Source organism: Typopeltis vanoorti, chromosome 14 (assembly GCF_054136105.1).
Source record: "Typopeltis vanoorti isolate ZY-2024b chromosome 14, IOZ_Tvanoo_1.0, whole genome shotgun sequence".
Lineage (NCBI taxonomy): Eukaryota > Metazoa > Arthropoda > Arachnida > Uropygi > Thelyphonidae > Typopeltis > Typopeltis vanoorti.
In genome coordinates, this window is record NC_143562.1 from 30,570,910 (window position 1) to 30,590,839 (window position 19,930).

A 19,930-nucleotide genomic window follows, 5' to 3' on the forward strand; every position below is an offset into this window, starting at 1 on the left:
GAATGTAAAGGTCGGAATATGTACATATACATGTAAAATATTAATGTAAATATGAATATTGATACAAAATTGGAAATATAAATGGTAACTAATCATATTACTATTGGGAGGAAAAACACACACACACATAAAAACGTCTGATGAAACCACTACGGCACGGAGACGGCTGCTTCAGCTGACGCCTATCAGCTAAGCGTTTGCTTTAGTTTTTTTTTTTTTTTTTTTTTCACACCACCTGAGTTTATTTTTCTATGGTTTTAAAATCAGTTATGGCTCTTCCACTATAATGATTAGGTAATTCAAGGGCAAAAAGCATTTTTCCCCTCCCAGTTATATTCATTTCGATTCTCGTTATCGCTGCAGTTATTAGATTGTGACCATTACTATTATTGTTTTTTAGTTATTGTGAAAGGGCTATTTATTATTTAGTCACTTTTGATTTTATACCACTAGTTGTCGTTGTGTGTCCACATGTGCGTATTGTTTCCTTTTTTAGAGACTAGTGAGACACAACGTTTTGCTATGATCGTCGTGGGTTGGACGTGTGTGTTGATTTAATAAAGTCATAGTGATATACGAGTTTTGATGTTTCAGTTTTATTTGAATAATAAAGTATCTGTTAATTGACTATGAGAAAGTGATGCAGCTTATCCTAATGTGTGATGGTCGAAAGAGTTTAAGGTACGTCTCCATTTATAAACAGATTTCACTGTGATTATGCTGTTTCTGGAGGCTGATGTACAATTACCATATGAACTAACAGGGATCAGTGAAGATGCATTTGTTTTGATTGGTATTATTAGATAAATGTATTACTTAAAAGTTGCTAATTGCATGATATACTCTGATGCTCAATTTCCTTGGCGCACTTCTTAAACTGTCATTCTTATTCTAAATGACCCAGAAACAACTCACTTCCTTTTTGTTTTGCTCTTTCATTTTGAGAATGGTTGCTACATAGATCATTGACGAATATGTCGTTTTTCAGTTACATTAGTCGTATACTTCGTTTCTCTGATAGTTTACAATCATTGTTTTTTTCAGCTGTATTTGAGTTTTGTTGATGGGTTACCGTTATCACCATTACTTTATTTACAAAATTTTACACGGTACATTATGTAAAGTAGCGTTTTGCGGATTAAGATAGAGTATTCAAATACTTAGTGACAGTTTTTGACATTTGTCATAGAATCAAATGGATTATGTAGTTCTTCAGTTGGAAAATAAAGGAAATGGAGCAGTTCAGCAGAACGGTAATTTATGCACTTGAAAGTAATTGTAATTTGTGGACTTCCTGAGAAGGGGATGTGTTATTATATGTTAGAAAAGATTTATTTCGTCTACCCACAGATTTATGAAATATATTGACTCATTCGTCTAGCTGTTGTTGTATGTCGGATTCCCCCAATTTTCCTCATCTGTCCCTTAGGACTCGTTGAGTCCTCCAATGAGGGACTTTTTTAAGGATGTATTTTATGGCTGTAGATCAGTGTGTGTGTGTGTTCACAGGGCTAGTTTGCATGTTCTGAGGGATGATAAACCCAAGTTTCTTTGTGAAAAAATCCCTCTACCTCTGTATGAGACCAGCTAACTCACCTTTAGTCGAAAGAGACCAGATAAAGATTCCTCATGTTATGGATGGGACTCGATCCCAAGTGTTTTCGACCAAAGGGCTTTGTCTAAACCCACTGAGCTACAGAGGCTCTACTCATCTAGTTGACACTGCAATATGGAGATGAAAGTTTGCTACAGATAAGTAAATATCAATTTTAAAAAAAAGTAAATGATAAATAAATGATAATAAAAAACACAAAACACACAATAACGAAATCCTAACACATTTTGTTAATTTTTAACACAATGAACAATAATGATAAAGTATAATGATAATAACAAAGCGAACCTGAAGGCAACAAATATCATCTTCAAGATACACTTGATTTGTGCTGAGACAAGTAAACTATTAAGAAAATACAGAACAGAAATAGCCAAAGAAAAATATCTTTGTAAAGAAATGCTAATAATACCACTAACATCAATAATAACCCTATCAAGAATGTTAGAAGACCTAAACAAACACTGACAACAGGGGAAAAAAAAAAAACTGCCAACAACAAACAACTGAAGAAAGCTAATACCATAAACATGGAAACTAAGAAATGAACCACCTGTCTAACAGCTCTCCACAGCTGCAACAATACCAGAAACACAGACTCAAGTCATTTGCAGAAACACTGCTACCAAAAAACACTAAGAAAAGAAACATTAAAAAAAACATGAACGAAAAAAATAAAGTCTCAATCTGAACATAAAAAACAACAACTCACATTCATCAACATAATGTAAACTAACCTATAGCATTATTTCTGCTGAAGTCAATCATGACACCAGCCTGGTTGGCTGAGTGGTTAGCATATCTGCTCTCCAGCCATGAGGCTGCAGGTTCGAATCCTGCCAAGTGCATTGATGTTTGTGATTGATCTACTAACCATTTACCATATGTACTACTATAAACCTGTGTCCTGGTGCAGTATGACGTTTGATGGCTTTGCACCATAAAAATCAAATCATATTCCAAATCAATCATGACACATCACATGTTGTGGTTTTGTCGATTTTTTGTCTCAGAAAGCAGTAGTTTTTATAAAGTAATAAACAGTTCATTCAGTAAAAAAAAATATTATGCTTATTGAGAAAAATAGTAAAAGCACACAAATTGTCAAGTGCTGTTCATTTATAGAAAAATAATATTACATAAATTCCAAAAAAAAAAATAAAAAATAAAATTGGCATAAGTTTCAGAGCTAAGAGAAGGAAATCATGTATATGTAGAGTGGAGATTGAAATCAGACTGATCTGGTATGGATACTTAGATGTTGATCATCACTTGTGTGAAGTTTAATAGAGAAAACACGTCTACTGATAATAATTGCTAAGTAAATTTATTTAACTAATAAATTACTATGCCAGTATTTTGCCTTATTAACAAGGCATCTTCATGGGCATAAAGAAATACAACTAATTACATGCATGCATGCAGGCACACTAGCAGGAAAGCAAACACAGAGTATGAAAAGCAAGATCCTACATCCTAACTGGCATCTTCTATTGATGTGAATTCGTGTCTAAAAATTCGTGTCTAAAAAAAAATAAAATATGAGAGCGGTCTCTCATATTTTAGTTAAAGTGAGGCAGCTGAATCTGTTCAGATTTGCTGAATGCCATTAGATCTGATGATGATTCGTATCTGTGGCATGGTCTGCTACTCCAGAATATCTGTTGTGCATGTAATGGACTTTGCTCCTCCAGATGGATATTGGCAATTCTTTCTGTTTCTCCAAAATAGGAAAGTTTGCAGGATCAAAGGATGATGATCCTCTCCATCATCTAGACCAGGTGTTCCCAACCCTATGCCCACGAGCGCCATGGCGCCTGTCGACCAATTTGTTTGTGCCCACCGCTGTTCAACCATGTCCCATATAGTTTGAAATAATCACATGCACATCACGCAACAATTCATGGCATGCTGTATGATGTATGTGTTAATGACACATGACGAGTATTAAATACATACAATGTAAAGTAGACATGCATTCAAAGTTGTTCATTATCTGTTGCTAGTTAAATGCACATAATTTTAACGGTATTTTGTACTTAAATTTTTGCAATTTATGCCCACGAGCGCCATGGCGCCTGTCGACCAATTTGTTTGTGCCCGCCGCTGTTCAACCGTGTGCCATATAGTTTGAAATAATCACATGCACATCACACAACAATTCATGGCATGCTGTATGATGTATGTGTTAATGACACATGACAAGTATTAAATACATGCAATGTAAAGTAGACGCGCATTCAAAGTTGTTCATTATCTGTTGCTAGTTAAATGCACATAATTTTAACGGTATTTTGTACTTAAATTTTTGCAATATTTTGATTTTTAATCCTAAAATGAGTGAATCAAGTAAAAGACAACGAACCTATAATTTTAACACTGACTGGGAGGAAACATATTGTTTCGTTAATTTTAAAGATAATTGTGTTTGTTTGTTGTGCAACAGTAGCGTTGCAATTCCGAAAAAACATAATGTTAAATGTCACTTCCAGACAATGCATGCCACTTTTAATACAAATTATCCACTTAAATATGAAATAAGAACCAAAAAAATGAATCAACTAAAATCGAACCTGTCTGCCCAACAGTCGGTTTTCACTAGATGTGGTAACATCTAAAAATGCCACCATTGCTTCTTTAAATATTACTCACATGTTCGCAAAGAAGAAAAAAACCATTCCAAGAATGGCGAGTTGTTAAAAGAAGCATTTTTGACTGGTGCCGATTGTTTATTTGAGTGATTTTCTAACAAACGTGAGATTATGTCAGCAATACAAGATTTACAATTGTCAAATAACACCGTCACAAGAAGAATACATGTAATTTCAGTGGACATACAAACTCAGTTAAAAAGTGACTTGGAAATATGTAACTGGTTCTCTTTACAATTTGATGAGTCAAGATACATCAGACACAGCACAGTTAGCAGTTATGGTGAGAATGGTATTTAGTAACTTCACTGTAAAAGAAGATCTACTGAAAATATTACCCATGAAAGGACGAACAATGGGTGAATATATTTATAATACGTTCAGAATATACGCCAAGTCGATAGATATGCCTTCACAAACTGTCTGCGATAACTACTGATGGGGCACCAGCAATGGTTGGCAATATCAATGGATTTATTGCACTCTGCAAGAAAGATCATTCATTTCCAAACTTTATGTCCTACCACTGTGTTATCCACCAGGAAGCTTTGTGCAGTAAAATACTCCCCTTTGGACATGTTATGAAAGTTGTTACAAAAATAATCAACTCCATTTGAGCATCCCCTTTGCAGCACTGACTTTTCAAGGCTCTATTGCAAGACATTGAAGATAAAGAACCTGATCTCATCCTGCATACCGAAATATGCTGGCTCAGTAAAGTCCTTACAAGATTTTTAAGTTTAATTGAAGAAATAAAAAAATATCGTCAAGTCAAAAATGAAAATTTTTATGAACTAAATGACTTTTGCTCTCTGTTGGATTTATGTTTTCTCACAGACATCATGGAAAAATTGAATTCTTTAAATTTGGAATTGCAAGGAAAAGATAGACATGTCACTAAAATGATAGGCTCTGTAAACTCATTTAAAGCAAAACTGGATTTGTGGATATCACATGTGCAGATGGGAATTCCCGTTCATTTCCCAAATATAAAAAAAATGGTAGGCAATAGTGAATTTAACTTGTCACCATTTCTTAAACATCTTCAAGCACTTAAAGAACAGTTTGAAAAGCGATTTCAGGAATTTACTATCATTGAGCCAATGATCTATTTTTTTATCAATCCTTTTACTTGCCAAGTAAATATAATGGAAATAGCTGCATGCATTGCAAAGCTTGTTCAAGTAAATGCTGAAGAACTGGAGCTAGAAATTTTGGATCTTCAGACTGACATTATGCTAAAATCCCATATAACATGAAAACTTCTGGAATCTAGTGGATAGAAAAAAAAATTTCCATCCTTAAAAAGAGCAGCGTACAAGATAAAATCGTTTTTCGGTTTCACATACCTTTGCGAATTATTGTTTTCAACCATGAATATCATAAAATCAAAATATAGATCATGACTCACTGATGAGCATCTTGATGATTGTTTAAGAACTGGAATATCATCGTATTCTCCTAATTATGAAGCACTGGCCAATGAAATGCAATGCTAAAGATCACACTAATTTACATATATATATTTAAATTTTTATATAATGTGAACTTTTAAGTAATAAAACATTTGATTATAATGTAAACTTTGTATGTATTCATTTAACAAAAGAATTCAAAAAATTTGCTTGAAAAATTAGATGGTGCCCATCGCCCTACCGGTATTTTAGAATGTGCTCTAGGAAACAAAAAGATTGGGAACCCCTGATCTAGACTCTTGTTCTTCAACCTGTGGTCTGCGGACTGATGCCGGTACGCAGAAATTTCTTTGTCTCTCAGAAACAATGCTCCAGCCACATATATCAAATTTTCTAACCTCTAAGCAGCAGCAGATGTCACACTAGCTAAAAATTGAAATTTTATAACATTGGATTTAATAAATAAAATACTATCTACATTGGTTTATGTTTCTGTCTTAGCCGTCAGCCGGTCAGCGAAACATTTCTCCTATTTTTCCCGGTCCGCAGGTGTAAAAAGGTTGAAGAATGCTGATCTAGACCAATGGTTCCCAACCTTTTTCCACTTGTGTACCCCTTTCAAACCCATTTCTACAAATTGTGCCCCTTGTTTTTAAATACTGATACATTTGTTCAGTGCCTATCTTAATGTAAAATAGTGGTAATGAGTTGGGAAAGGAAAATTACTACACTAAAAGTACAAACCACAGATTTAATTTTACAATATTCATAACATAGAAATAAGTATAGCTTCATGTTAAATATTAATAATGATGATCAAGTATTTAACAAACTTTTGATTTATTATTATTAATATTTATTTTTGTTATCTGCAAAGTCTGTAATAATTGGTATACAGATCACCAGCTGATTGAAACATTGTTGGTGAGATCGTTGAGCTTGCTTTGATGCACTTAGTTTCTTGAAATCAGGCTCAAAAGATGTAAGATACAGTCTTAAATTTGGCCTTGCATTAAGCTTGTTGTAGTACTTATTTTTTATGAAGGTGTAAGAAGAAAAAGCTCTCTCCACTAGTTCAGTATTAGTAAATGGCAAGAGGTATTTGAGTGCCTTCTCACTGAGCTGTTTGTATTCCTCACTGACATCTACCCAGAAGGTAGTAAGATGCTTTCTTTTAAAATCAGAATTTAAAGTAGAATCGGGTGAAAGTTCGATTAACTGCTCTTTTTCATTGATTGATAGTTTAGCTTCTTCTTTGAAGAATTCTTTATTCAAAGGATCTGCAATCCAATTGTTTTCTTTTCCACATTAAGGGAAGTACTTATAAATGGACACTTTGAGACCCTCCAAGTGACTTAAAATATTCTCTTTCACGTTTTGGGATAGGTGCAAGTCATTCTCAGATAAGAAGTTGTGCAGAGTTTCAAAAACCTCAGGTTGAACTCTTTCAATACATGCTTTCCAAAAGTCCAGTTTTTTAATCATTGGCTAAATTTTGTCAGTTACTTTGAATATAGTGATTGAGCTGTTTTGAAGTCCCAAGTTGCGTTTGTTTATGTCTATAATGGAAATATCTAGAAAAATATCTGATAAATATGCAAGACTCCGAAGCCAATCACTGTCATGAAACTTTGGAGCAAGATGGAAACAATGGTCGTCAAAAAAAACCTGGACTTCATGTCTAAGTTCAAACAGTCATGTAAGTACTTTACCATGAGATAGCCACCTTAGCTCTGTATGCAAAAGTAATGTGCTGTGAAGGCTGTTCATTTCTTCACACAGCACTTCACTTTAAACAATCTGGAGTTTCGTGGTTGTGACTTAATAAAATTTGGAACTTTTACAGCCTCATCAAGAACGTGTTTCAGTTCACTAGGAAGAGGCTTGGATGCAAGAATTTATCTGTGAATGCAGCAGTGACTTCATGGTACATGGGGAGCTATTTCTTTAACTTGGCTGTGTAATTCTATAAAACAACCTGACATAGACTTGGCTCCATATGTGCATACACCACAACAATTCGACCAACTAATGTCCTTTTCAATGAAATAACTATCGATCACATTAAAAATATCTTTGCCTGTGGTATGCTCTGTTTACAGGTTTTCCTCAACAGAGCAACAGGTTTTCCTCAATAAGCACCTTGCGATGACGAGCAAAATAGATAAATCAACAACATCTAAACTTTCATCGATCTGGATGGAAAAGAATTTACTTTTTTTAATTCTATCTACTACTGCAGCTTCAACATTGTCAGACATATCCTGACTTCTTCAAGACATTGTATTGTTTGAAAAAGAGATAGTATCAATTTTGTGGACATGTTCTTCCCCAAACATACAAAAAACTGCATCTTTAATACAAAGAGAAATTAAATCTTCAGCTATGGTGTGGGTTTTTCCACATTTAGCTATGCGATAAGTAATACAGTAGGAAGCCTCAACTGCATTCTCATTGTCTTTCTTTCCTGATGTCATGTATGAAGTTACATTTGGACACTTTTCTAAGCTCTGAAAATAAAGTATTTCTTTGTTTATATACATAGGATGTTTAGTTTCTAAATGTCGCATGAGTAGAGAGGGTTTCATGCTACTGTTGGATAATACTTTCCCACACACAACACACAAAGAGTTAGGATGGTCATCATCCCCTACAAATGAAAACCCGTATTTAATATACTCTTCACAGTATTTCCTTTTCTTTTTTCTTTCTGTGTAGTACCTGAGGCATGCATGCCTTTTTACTATCTCCCGGTATGGGTATACTCATAGCTGCGGACACGTGTTGAGAAGTACTTGGCAACTGGTTATAATCCACATCAAGTTTTGGTTTTTTAACCGTTCCTGTTTTCAACCACTTATCCATAACTGACACGCTTAAAAATCACTGACAATAATAACTGAAACTACGTTAAACATTAAATAAAAAAACTACTTGAAAAGAATTACAATTAAAGAAAACACACTTACTTATACTCAGTCAATAACTGAACTGATCAAACTGTCTGGCTATGGATGTATTTATATTTTTGGAGAAGTTCTAGAAAACGTCACAAATGGAAGTCAGTGGAAGGTTTGTTATCGCAAAGGTCATTTCTTAGTGACACACAATTGTTCTGGAAAGGAGGATGGGTGACAAAAGTGACACATGAACTGTGCGTAGATTGGTAGAAGAGTAGTTTGGGGGGGAGGGGTTCATGGCCACTCCCTCACCAATCATCATTCGCTAATGTGAGCTAGTTTTGAAGTGTCTCCATTAGCCATGATTCAACCTTTACATTTATTGTTCCATAACTAATGTTTTGCATTTTGTTTACTTACTTGTTTTTCCACAATTACTGATTATTTTTCGTGTATCCCTGAATGGCCCAGCACGTACCCCTACCCCCCAGGAGTATGCATACCACCTGTTGGGAACCGATGATCTAGACCAGGGTTTCTCAAACTTTTTCGACGATGGAACACTTCACAAATCCTGAAATTTTCATGGAACACCTTGGTTATTTTGTAATGTATTAATTAATAATTAATTGGCAATTTAGCTGATTTTTATTATTAATTAAGCATCAACTAAACCATCATTAAATTAATTTGTGCTGACAAATTATTTTAAAAATGACTGATTCCAGAACATCTCGCGGAACATCTATTCACCTTCCGCAGAACACAGTTTGAGAAATCCTGATCTAGACCATTCTGGTATAGATGATGGAAAGGATCTTTCAGCGAGCAGATAAGGACAGCAAATTTTTGGTATGACCTTAGGGCAGTTTATATGCCATGCCTTTTTAAAACTTGAGTTTTTTTCTGCAGTTTCCCGGATGTAAGGAATGGCAACTGATTTTTTGTTCTAGATTTTGAAGGGGTGGAGTGAGCAATGGGCAGAGTATTCTGCCCATTGCTCACTCCACCCCTGGATTTTGTTAAGGGAAAAGCCATTAACTAAAAAGTGTTGCAGATGTAATTGATTTCTGTGGATAGACTGGGATGGTCCAAGCAAATGATTCTAACTGAATGAGGTAAAGTTTTGATAATAGCATATTCGTGGGAGAGATACTGATGTGTGTACCTTCCAGTGTGGATGGCTCTTCTGTAGACAGAAAAAGACACGGATTTGTTTGGTAGTTTGCTGGCCAGAATATCAAGGAACAGCACACAACTACTGTTATCCTTTTCAATGGTGAAACAGATCCTCGGATGTTAGTTGTTGAGGTATGCTAAAAGCATTTCCAATGTATCTCAGCCATATGTCCAAATGGGTGTGTTTGTATATTTCTCGTAGTCCATAAATCCAAGAAGCCTGGGATTATGCAAGTTTTGGATCATTTCACTAGGCCAGGATATAACTTAGTCTAATAATGTTTGGAGTGCCTTTTTATTTATTTGTGTGTGTGTGTGTGTGTGTGTTGGGTCGACATCATTTAAGCAGTAAGTAAGTCAATCTCTGAGTAAGATTGACATTTTTTTTTAATCATACTCTGAGTGATCAAACACTGCTATAGCATTACCATTATCTGCTTTGGTGATGATGATGTTCTTTTTTAGTTTTTGAGTTCCACATGTGATAGATTCCATTCAAAGGGTTTGCTAATTTTAGAATGTTGGCTATGTCTGAGTATTATTGGCGATAATAGAAGAGAGGTTGTAGATGCCCAATTCCAGTTAATATTGAAAGATTATTTGCAAGCTCGAAGTTGATTGCATACAAGGAAATGACTGGTATCAAGTCATTCCCTTCATATGTAAGTATGTGAGTGAGATTAAATTTCATGGGTAACAGAAGATTGAATTCTTTCTTTTATTTTAGTGATATAGTAATTACTTTATGTTAAATCATGACTGAGCCTCCATAGTTCAGTTGGTTTCAACAGAGCAGCTCTTTGGTTGGAAAAACATGAGTTCAAATCCCATCTGACTTTAACAACCTTTATTATTATTATTATTAGTAGTAGTAGCAGCAGTAGTAGACTACCATGAAGTCAATGACTCATTTCAGGAGGTCCTCCATCATGCACACAGCTCATCATACCATGACTTGAATGCATTCACCGTCTCCACACTTCTAGCCAATGCATTCCAACCATCCACAACTCTTTACACAAAAAACTTACTCCTCACTCCCAACGCCAGACTCTGCGACAAGCCGTTTGGGGTTTCCCACAGTCGCATAATCATAGCAGATCCTGCACTAGGCTGGATAAAAGTGCTATAAAAATAAGAGGAGGAGGAAGAAGAAGAAGTTTATATCTAGTTTGTGAAATCCATTGTTGTTACTTAAATATAAAGAGCCAATAGACTTCATTTCGGCAATATAAACATTATTTAAATTAAGGGGATATTAAATCCCACATTGTTTTAAAACCGAATAAGAAACTCAAAGATTGGAATCGGAGAGTTTCATGCCGAATATAGTAAACTATAAAAGTATTGGCAATTACTAGCGTGAGCTAATGCAAGTAGTTCTAGTACGTAGTACAATCTCGGGCAACTCGCAGCAAAGGTGGTAAAGTTCTGATCGCTATTCTTGGTATTTTCCGTAATGTAAAAACACATTTCCTAGGAAATGTATGCTGTTATTACATTATGTTATGGTGGGAGGTCACTACCCAGACCGGTTTCAGCCTTTATTGAGGCTTCATCAGTGAGTAGCTAGACCAAATAAATACCAAAGGGTATAGCGAAAAGAACTTATATGCTCTGCTATACGAGTATAGCAGAGTATACTTCAAGTGACTTAAATATAAAGAGCCAATAAACTTCATTTCGGCAATATAAATATTATTTAAATTAAGGGGATATTAAATCCTACATTGTTTTAAAACCGAATAAGAAACTTAAAGATTGGAATAAGAGAGTTTCATGCCGAATATAGTAGACTATAAAAGTATTGGCGATTACTAGCGTGAGCTAATGCAAGTAGTCCTAGTACGTAGTACAATCTCGGGCAACTCGCAGCAAAGGTGGTAAAGTTCTGATCGCTATTCTTGGTATTTTCCATAATGTAAAAACACATTTCCTAGGAAATGTATGCTGTTATTACATTATGGTGGGAGGTCACAACCCAGACCGGTTCAGCCTTATGAATAAGTAAAGCCATCTCTAAAAATTCGGACGATCCCTAGGCGACTCAATTGTGGGCGAAAGACTGTCCATCTCAGCGTTGGCTCCACTCAGTGATGACCTTCCACCCACTACCACCACCGAGCAGAGCCGCACATATTCCAAAGAAAAGCATTCACCGACAAAGCTCCTCACCATGCCGTGACGGAAAACGCTTTCCCCAGAAACTCAAATTGCTCCCTTAAGGCAAAAACCTTAAGAGAGCGAACTCATATTAGCAATCTCACAGGTTTCAGCCTTATGTCTAAGTAAAGCCGTCTCTAAAAATTCGGACGATTCCTAGACCACTCAATAGTGGGCGAAAGACCATCCATCTCAGCGTTGGCTCCACTCAGTGATGGCCTTCCACCCACACATCACCACCACCGAGCAGAACCGCTCATATTCTGGACAAAAATATTCACCGACAAAGCCCCTCACCAGGCTGTACCAGAAAACACTCCACCCCCGGAGACTCAAATTGCTCCCTTAAGGCAAAAACCTTAAGAGACCGAACTCATATTAGCAATCTCACCGGTTTCAGCCTTTATTGAGGCTTCATCAGTGAGTAGTTAGACTAAATAAATACCAAAGGGTATAGCGAAAAGAACTTATATACTCTACACTACGAGTTGTCAAAAAAGGTGCAACCATTAAGTTACTTAAATATAAAAAGCCAATAGGCTTCATTTCGGCGATATAAACATTATTTAAATTAAGGGGATATTAAATCCCACATTATTTTAAAACCGAATAAGAAACTCAAAGATTGGAATCAGAGAGTTTCATGCCATTTTGACAACTCGTATAGCAGAGTATATAAGTTCTTTTCGCTATACCCTTTGGTATTTATTTGGTCTAACTACTCACTGATGAAGCCTCAATAAAGGCTGAAACTGGTTTGGGTAGTGACCTCCCACCGTAATGTAATAACAGCATACATTTCCTAGGAAATGTGTTTTTACATTATGGAAAATACCAAGAATAGCGATCAGAACTTTACCACCTTTGCTGCGAGTTGCCCGAGATTGTACTACGTACTAGGACTACTTGCAGTAGCTCTCGCTAGTAATCGCCAATACTTTTATAGTTTACTATATTTGGCATGAAACTCTCTGATTCCAATCTTTGAGTTTCTTATTCGGTTTTAAAACAATGTGGGATTAATATCCCCTTAATTTAAATAATGTTTATATTGCCGAAATGCAGCCTATTGGCTCTTTATATTTAAGTAACTTAATGGTCGCACCTTTTTGACAACTCGTATAGCAGAGTATATAAGTTCTTTTCGCTATACCCTTTGGTATTTATTTTGTCTAGCTACTCACTGATGAAGGCTCAATAAAGGCTGAAACTGGTCTGGGTAGTGACCTCCCACCATAATGTAATAACAGCATACATTTCCTAGGAAATGTGTCTTTACATTATGGAAAATACCAGGAATAGCGATCAGACCTTTACCACCTTTGCTGCGAGTTGCCCGAGATTGTACTACATGCTAGGACTACTTGCATTAGCTCACGCTAGTAATCACTGATACTTTTATAGTTTACTATATTCTGCATGAAACTCTCTGATTCCAATCTTTGAGTTTCTTGTTCGGTTTTAAAACAATGTGGGATTTAATATCTCCTTAATTTAAATAATCCATTATTGTTATTCTTTCTTTTGAATTGTCAGTTACAATGATGGTGAAGATCTGCAAGTTTCATATTGAAATATTTGTGTTTTACTTTCTTAATAAATTTGCTTGTACATACCTGTTTTCTAGCTGTGTTCACAATGGCTCAACTTCCACTTAAAGATTTGATTGAAAGAATGCAATGGTAGAAATGTTGTTGAAGCAGAAGAAAAGCAAGTGATCACTTTGCAAAGGTGTATTATTCTAGTGGAGGTAATTCATGGACCATTGGAGAATAGAAGTGTATATACTGGAGATGCATAGGATATAAAACCTCAATGCAAATGAACCATGACATCAGCAATGCAATTGAATGAGTGTCTCTAACCAAGCTGTTTTGGAGGGTTACTGAGGTCTCCCAAAGTAGTGGAAAGAGAGAACAGAATAGTTTCATTACATAAAGATGGCTTAAGACATTGAAGAAGCTTAGAATAGAATTTTAAGATTGGATGGGTAAATAAGAATGTGATATTCTATGGTAGTAGTATACCTGTTTTGTAAAAGAGGGTTCTTGTCTTGGTATCTTACTCACTTTCTATAATAAAATGACATTCGAGTTAGATAAAGGAAAGGGCTATGCCACAATATTGCTGGACTTTGCAATATTTGCAGGATACTATATGGAAATCTTATGTACAATGGAGCAAATGGGGGGATAGATATGAAGCTGGTAAATAGTATTGCAGGAAGTCATCTGACTTCTTGCAGGTGAACAGTAGTGTATTACATGGCTCTATATTTGAACTCAAAAGTGTTGGTGTTAAATGACACATGGACAAGTAGAGATAAAGAAGTTGTTTTCTCTTTATGTAGCTTTGCTACAACTGCATCCTCTGGATTTCTAAGGTGGAGAGATGAGGAAATTGTAGTGTGTTCAGAGGCAAATTGCAAAGATGCTACAAGTCTCTGGAATGCAATGATGATAGATTGAAGATTTGTAGATTATAAAATTATCAATGCAAGACTCATTAAACAAGCATTCCAAGGCAGATGTCAACTTCCTTTTATATTTCCTCAAAACATCTTGTGATATATCACTAAGTTCTATAACCTTATTAACATCAAGTTTACACAGTTCCTTATATACTTCTTGTTGACTCTCTCATCTTTCCTTGCTCTCCTTCCACTGCTTTCAAACTCCACATGATGTCAAAAATAGCTTTTATGAATTGCTCAATTACCATCTTAACTATATCTTCTATAGCAGTTATCCTTTAACCATTTTCTTCAGACAGTATCATCTTCCCATAATCATTTGTTTTTCTGCTGTTACATATCACAAGAATTCCCTTGATTTTTTTTTAATTTATTCATTATTTTATTTATCTATTTTATTTTAGCTAACTGCTGCCCATCTGCAACTTTGCCTTCCATACCAACCAAGTCACCCTCCTTGCCTGTTCTTTTTACTCCTCATGGAACTGATTATTACCACTCATCCTGTGTTGCCTCTACAAAACTTGTCTTTATATGAAGAAAGTGAAAGTAGAAATCTTCCTGACAGGATGAAAAGATACTACAATATTAAGGGGGTTTTAGAACTTCAACAATTCCTTTAATATATGGGCATGGAATCCAAGTGACATCTTCAGGAGATAGAGACATTTGGTCTAAAACCGTTAAAAGCTTTCTTGAAAAATGACTTTAATGAATTTTTTATCAAGAAAACCTTTAACAGCTTTAGGCCACCTGTCTCTAGATCTCCTGATTATTATTAACATCTGACTTCCATCTACTCTCATAAAAGGAATTTTTGAACAAATTGTTAAAGTTCTAAAACATTATAATAATAAATAATTATGCCAGTTGGTTATGTTTCATAGCCATTTTCGATACACTACAGTAAGAAGGGCTAAATATAAAAATGAACAACAGTTAAATTGAAAATGCATGATATTATGCATTGAAAATGCACAAACACAGAACTAACAAAAGAAAATAAAATACTAAAAGCTCAAATGAATGAACTGAAATGGGAAGTTAATGAAATTCAGCAGTGCTCCAGGTTGAACAATATCGAATTAAACGGTCTACCAGAAGCTCAGAATGAGAACTTGCATGCTATAACTGAAAAGCTAGTGAATCTACTTGGAGTAAAAAGGGAAGACATCTTGCATGCCCACAGAGTACCCACCAGCAGAAAAACAGATATCAAGCCAGTTATTATTCGACTAGAAAGCAAGAATATTAAAAATAAATGGATGACGGAGACAAGAAAACTCGAGATTACAGCTCAACAATTTGATGAACAATTAAACCGATGCCTGTCTACATAAACGAATACTTGACCAAACTCAATAAGCAACTCCTTTATGAAACAAAACAAAAGAGAGCAAGTGGTGCAGTCAAATATGTATTGGTAAGAGATGGTAAACTATTCATGAGAAAGAACGACAACACAAAAGTGATACGGATAAAAACACGGATGACCTCGACAAACTTAGTCAACAGCAAATCTAAATGTTACCTATGAATAACTGGAACTTTATTAAAGACCTAAATGGATTTAAGATTCCACATGAATAGCTTAGATTCTGATGCAACTGTAGACTATAAAAAACTATATAATCGAACCTCTGTAAAAAAAAAAAAATTTTGACACTACTACAAACTCATCCAAGAATTTCAACATATATCATGTCAGTATTAGTTCGATAAGGTCAACTTTTGATAATTTAATGTTACTTTTCACAGAAATCCAATCATATATAGATTTACTAGTCTTAAGTGAAATATGGATCAAACAACTTGAGGTTGATCGTTATTCTCTCACAGATTACGACACGTATTATGATTGTCGCTACTATAATTTTTCAGGTGGATTAATTCTATATGCTAGAAAAAATATTTATAAATTTCATAAACTGGAATCAAAAATGCAAAGTGCTGAAACTGTAATGATTTATGACACAGCAATGAATATACTTATATTTGCTATATACCGTGCACACGATAGCCCAGTTGATATCTTTCTTTCAGAGCTAAATAATGTCCTAAAAACCTTAAAACACGACAATGTCATACTGGTGGGGGATATAAATTTAGACCTTTATAAGAGTAATAGTAAAACTGAAGAATATAAAAATATATTATCTACTCATGGGTTTCTTGCTTACATCGATAGCAATACGAGAGAAGCGAACAACTCAGCAAGTTGCATTGATCACATATTCATAAGAAATAGAATGGCCTATGAGGTATCCTCTGCAATCTACTTTAGCAAAATAACAAATCACCATTCAATACTATTGAAATAACTATCCTTACCTAATAGTGTTAACACGAGCTGTGCAGATAGTCATAAAAAATTCGAAATAGGCACCAATTATAATAATAAATTTGAGAGCTACATAAAACATCATCAACTGCCCCAAACCAACATATTAGACATAAGTCAGCTATACGAGGAATTTATCAAAATGATTAAATATGCAGACAGTTATCGCAATATCACAAAAGAGTTACTACAAAAAAGGATGTTCACACACTGGATAACAGATGAACTAAAAAATATGATAAGGACAAAAGAGAAGCTCTATCATAAGCATAGGAAAAATCCCTACAATTTTTAATGTTTGAACATGACTACAAAAATTTCACTAAACACCTAAAGGAAAAAATAAAACAGGCAAAAGAACATTTTCTTCTATTGAAATTTCTTTCTTGTAATAATGATAAAAGTAAAGAATGGAGGTTGGTTAATATGATAATAGGTAACACAAAGCACAAAACATGCGAATTTCCAGAAGACAGTGACATCACCGATGTACTTAACAAAGTGAACAATCACTTTACAAACTAGTAGTTGTGATTTCAACCCTGCAGAAAGCACAGAGTACGTGAGTCACCTTCCACGAATTAAGAATTCCGTGTATCTACACGCAGTAAACGAAGAAGAGGTAAAGGGTGTAGTAATCGGATTAAAAAAAGGGAAAAAAATGGGAAGTGACAACATAAATGTCAAAAAACTAAACATTATCATTAAATACAAATTACAGTTCTTGACAAATTTCATTAACAAATCCTTTGAACACGGTTTATAGAACACTTAAAGACTGCTTCAGTTGTACTGCTATTTAAAGCAGGTAACAGAAATGAAATAAAAAATTACAGAAAATTGCTATATACCGTGCACACGATAGCCCAGTTGATATCTTTCTTTCAGAGCTAAATAATGTCCTAAAAACCTTGTGGATAGTATAAATATTGTCCCAATATCTATACTATCCACAATCTCAAAGGTTATTGAAATTCTAATAAAAAAAAAATGCTTAAATAGCTATCTAAATACAATATCCTTTTATGCAACTAATCAATATGGGTTTAGATCTGAATACAACATCGAAAAAGCGCTATTGGAGGTTTCATAAAACGGTCTGTAGTGGAATAAATAAAGGAATGCACACAGCAGCCGTTTTTCTTGATATATCTAAGGCATTCGACTGTGTTCATCATGACCTATTGCTACTGAAAATGTCCAAATACGGCATCAGAGGAATTATTAATGACTGGTTCAGATCCTATCTGAATAATAGAAAACAATATACCAGCTACGGCACATTCAATAGCGCAACAAAAATAATAAAATATGGAGTCCCGCAAGGGTCTGTATTAGGACCCATCCTATTTTTAATATATGTTAATGATTTTTGTAAATACAAACTTTTTGGCAAATTGATATCCTTCGCCGATGACATGACATTAATATACACCGAAACAACCCTTGAAGATCTAAAAAATCAGATTAATAGTGATATGTTAAAACTGAGTAAATGGTTTAGCAATAATGGACTTAACATTAATACTGATAAAACGAGATATATGTACTTCACGTTAACAGAAAAGCTAGACCATGATATAACCATAAAATGGCATGAAAGGAAATGTAGTGGCATCCTAAATTGTAACTGTAGCTTAATCAAAAAACTCAAGAGCAATATGAAGTGGAACTCCCACATCACTTTCTTAACAAATAAGTTTAGGTTATAATCAGTGGTGAGCTATGGAAATTTTAACAAAGGGTTCGCATAGTCGAGCAAAAAAAAAAAAAAAAAAAAAAAAGGCCTAACTTAGCCTTTATAATACTTATATTGCAACTTTGTAGAGCTTCTGACAGATATGATAATTCCCATTAGTGCTAGATCTTTTAAAAATTCCAAATTGAGAAATCAGCTTAAAAAGCCCTTATATTTATTGTTTGATGCAAAATGCTTGCATAAAGCTGCGTAATTTCTCCACAAAGCAAGAGCCGTTCGTAAACTGCTAGCTGCCCATTGTGGTCCAAACACACGGCCGATCTTTAAAATTTCGATACCAAGGTCTTTTGCAATCATGTTTAATTCTCGTTGATTTTTTGATGATTGATGATAAAAAGCATATAATTTATCCATAAATATTTCAAAATGATTTATTTCTTTAATGTTTTTTATCGAATCGTCTAATGCTAATTGTAAACGATGAGCACAATGCCAAATCACAACGTTGGGAAATTTTTGTAGACATTTGATTGCAACACCTGATTTGTTTCCTAACATTACACTAGCTCCATCAGAACAAAATGCAATGAAATGGTTTTTTATATAGATATCAGAAAATCCATTTGAATTTAAAGTAGCAATTATAGTAGCATGTATACATTCCACGATGGTATTTTCTAGTTCTACAAGATTATTAAACAAGAAGAACAAGGGGCTCGTAAATTTGAGAAAAATTTAACAAAGGGCTGGTGCGAGCCCCTTATAGCTCACCACTGGTTATAATTAATAGAATATATGTTAAAAAATTTGTAAATGCAGCATTCTTAAAATGCTTATACTATTCCTGGGTAAATTCCTCACTGCAATATAGCATCACATGTTGGGGTGGAGATTATTACAAAAATCTGCTTCCATTAATAAGAATACAAAACAGAATACTTAGAGCCATAACCACTACTAACTTTGCACATTCAACCAATGATCTGTTTGTCATTCATAATATTCTACCACTGCAGAAACTATATCTCTATGATTGTCTATTATACGTAAAAAGGAACGCTGAAAGTTTCTTGGTATTGGATTATGCTGTGACCAGAATATGTTGGTACTACCCAAGGCAAACAAAGAAATTTTTCATAAATCCTTCGAATACCTAGCGACAAGCAGCTACAATAAGCTCCCAAATGTAATCAAATCTATAACCTCAGCTTATGCATTCAGAAAAAGATTGAGAGACTACCTCATGGGACTAAACAATGTTGACAATTACTTTAAACGTATAGTATAAGAGATCATTATAACTCAGATACCATATCCAATTAAGGTACCAATATACTAACTAGTTTATTCACTAATATATTAGGAGACTAATATATTAACATGTACATCAAATCAAACAGTATAAAACAGACTCATCAAACAGACTGGCTATCTGATAGGTATCAACAAGTTGTGTATGGGGGTGCAATATCCAAGAAAAGGAAAGTCACTAGT

General features: G+C 34.6%; 1 protein-coding gene across 1 annotated transcript in view; it reads left to right on the forward strand.

Annotated features, from left to right (window-relative positions):
- Positions 1-508: 508 nt before the first annotated feature.
- The window catches only part of Mppe (Metallophosphoesterase), a 94,881-nt gene continuing 75,459 nt past the window's right edge, over positions 509-19,930 (forward strand). Inside the window, exon 1 of the mRNA XM_090404321.1 lies at positions 509-681. Within this exon, the coding sequence (XP_090260447.1) occupies positions 641-681 (41 nt within the window). The 5' untranslated portion in view covers positions 509-640. The remainder of the gene's footprint in view (positions 682-19,930) is intronic.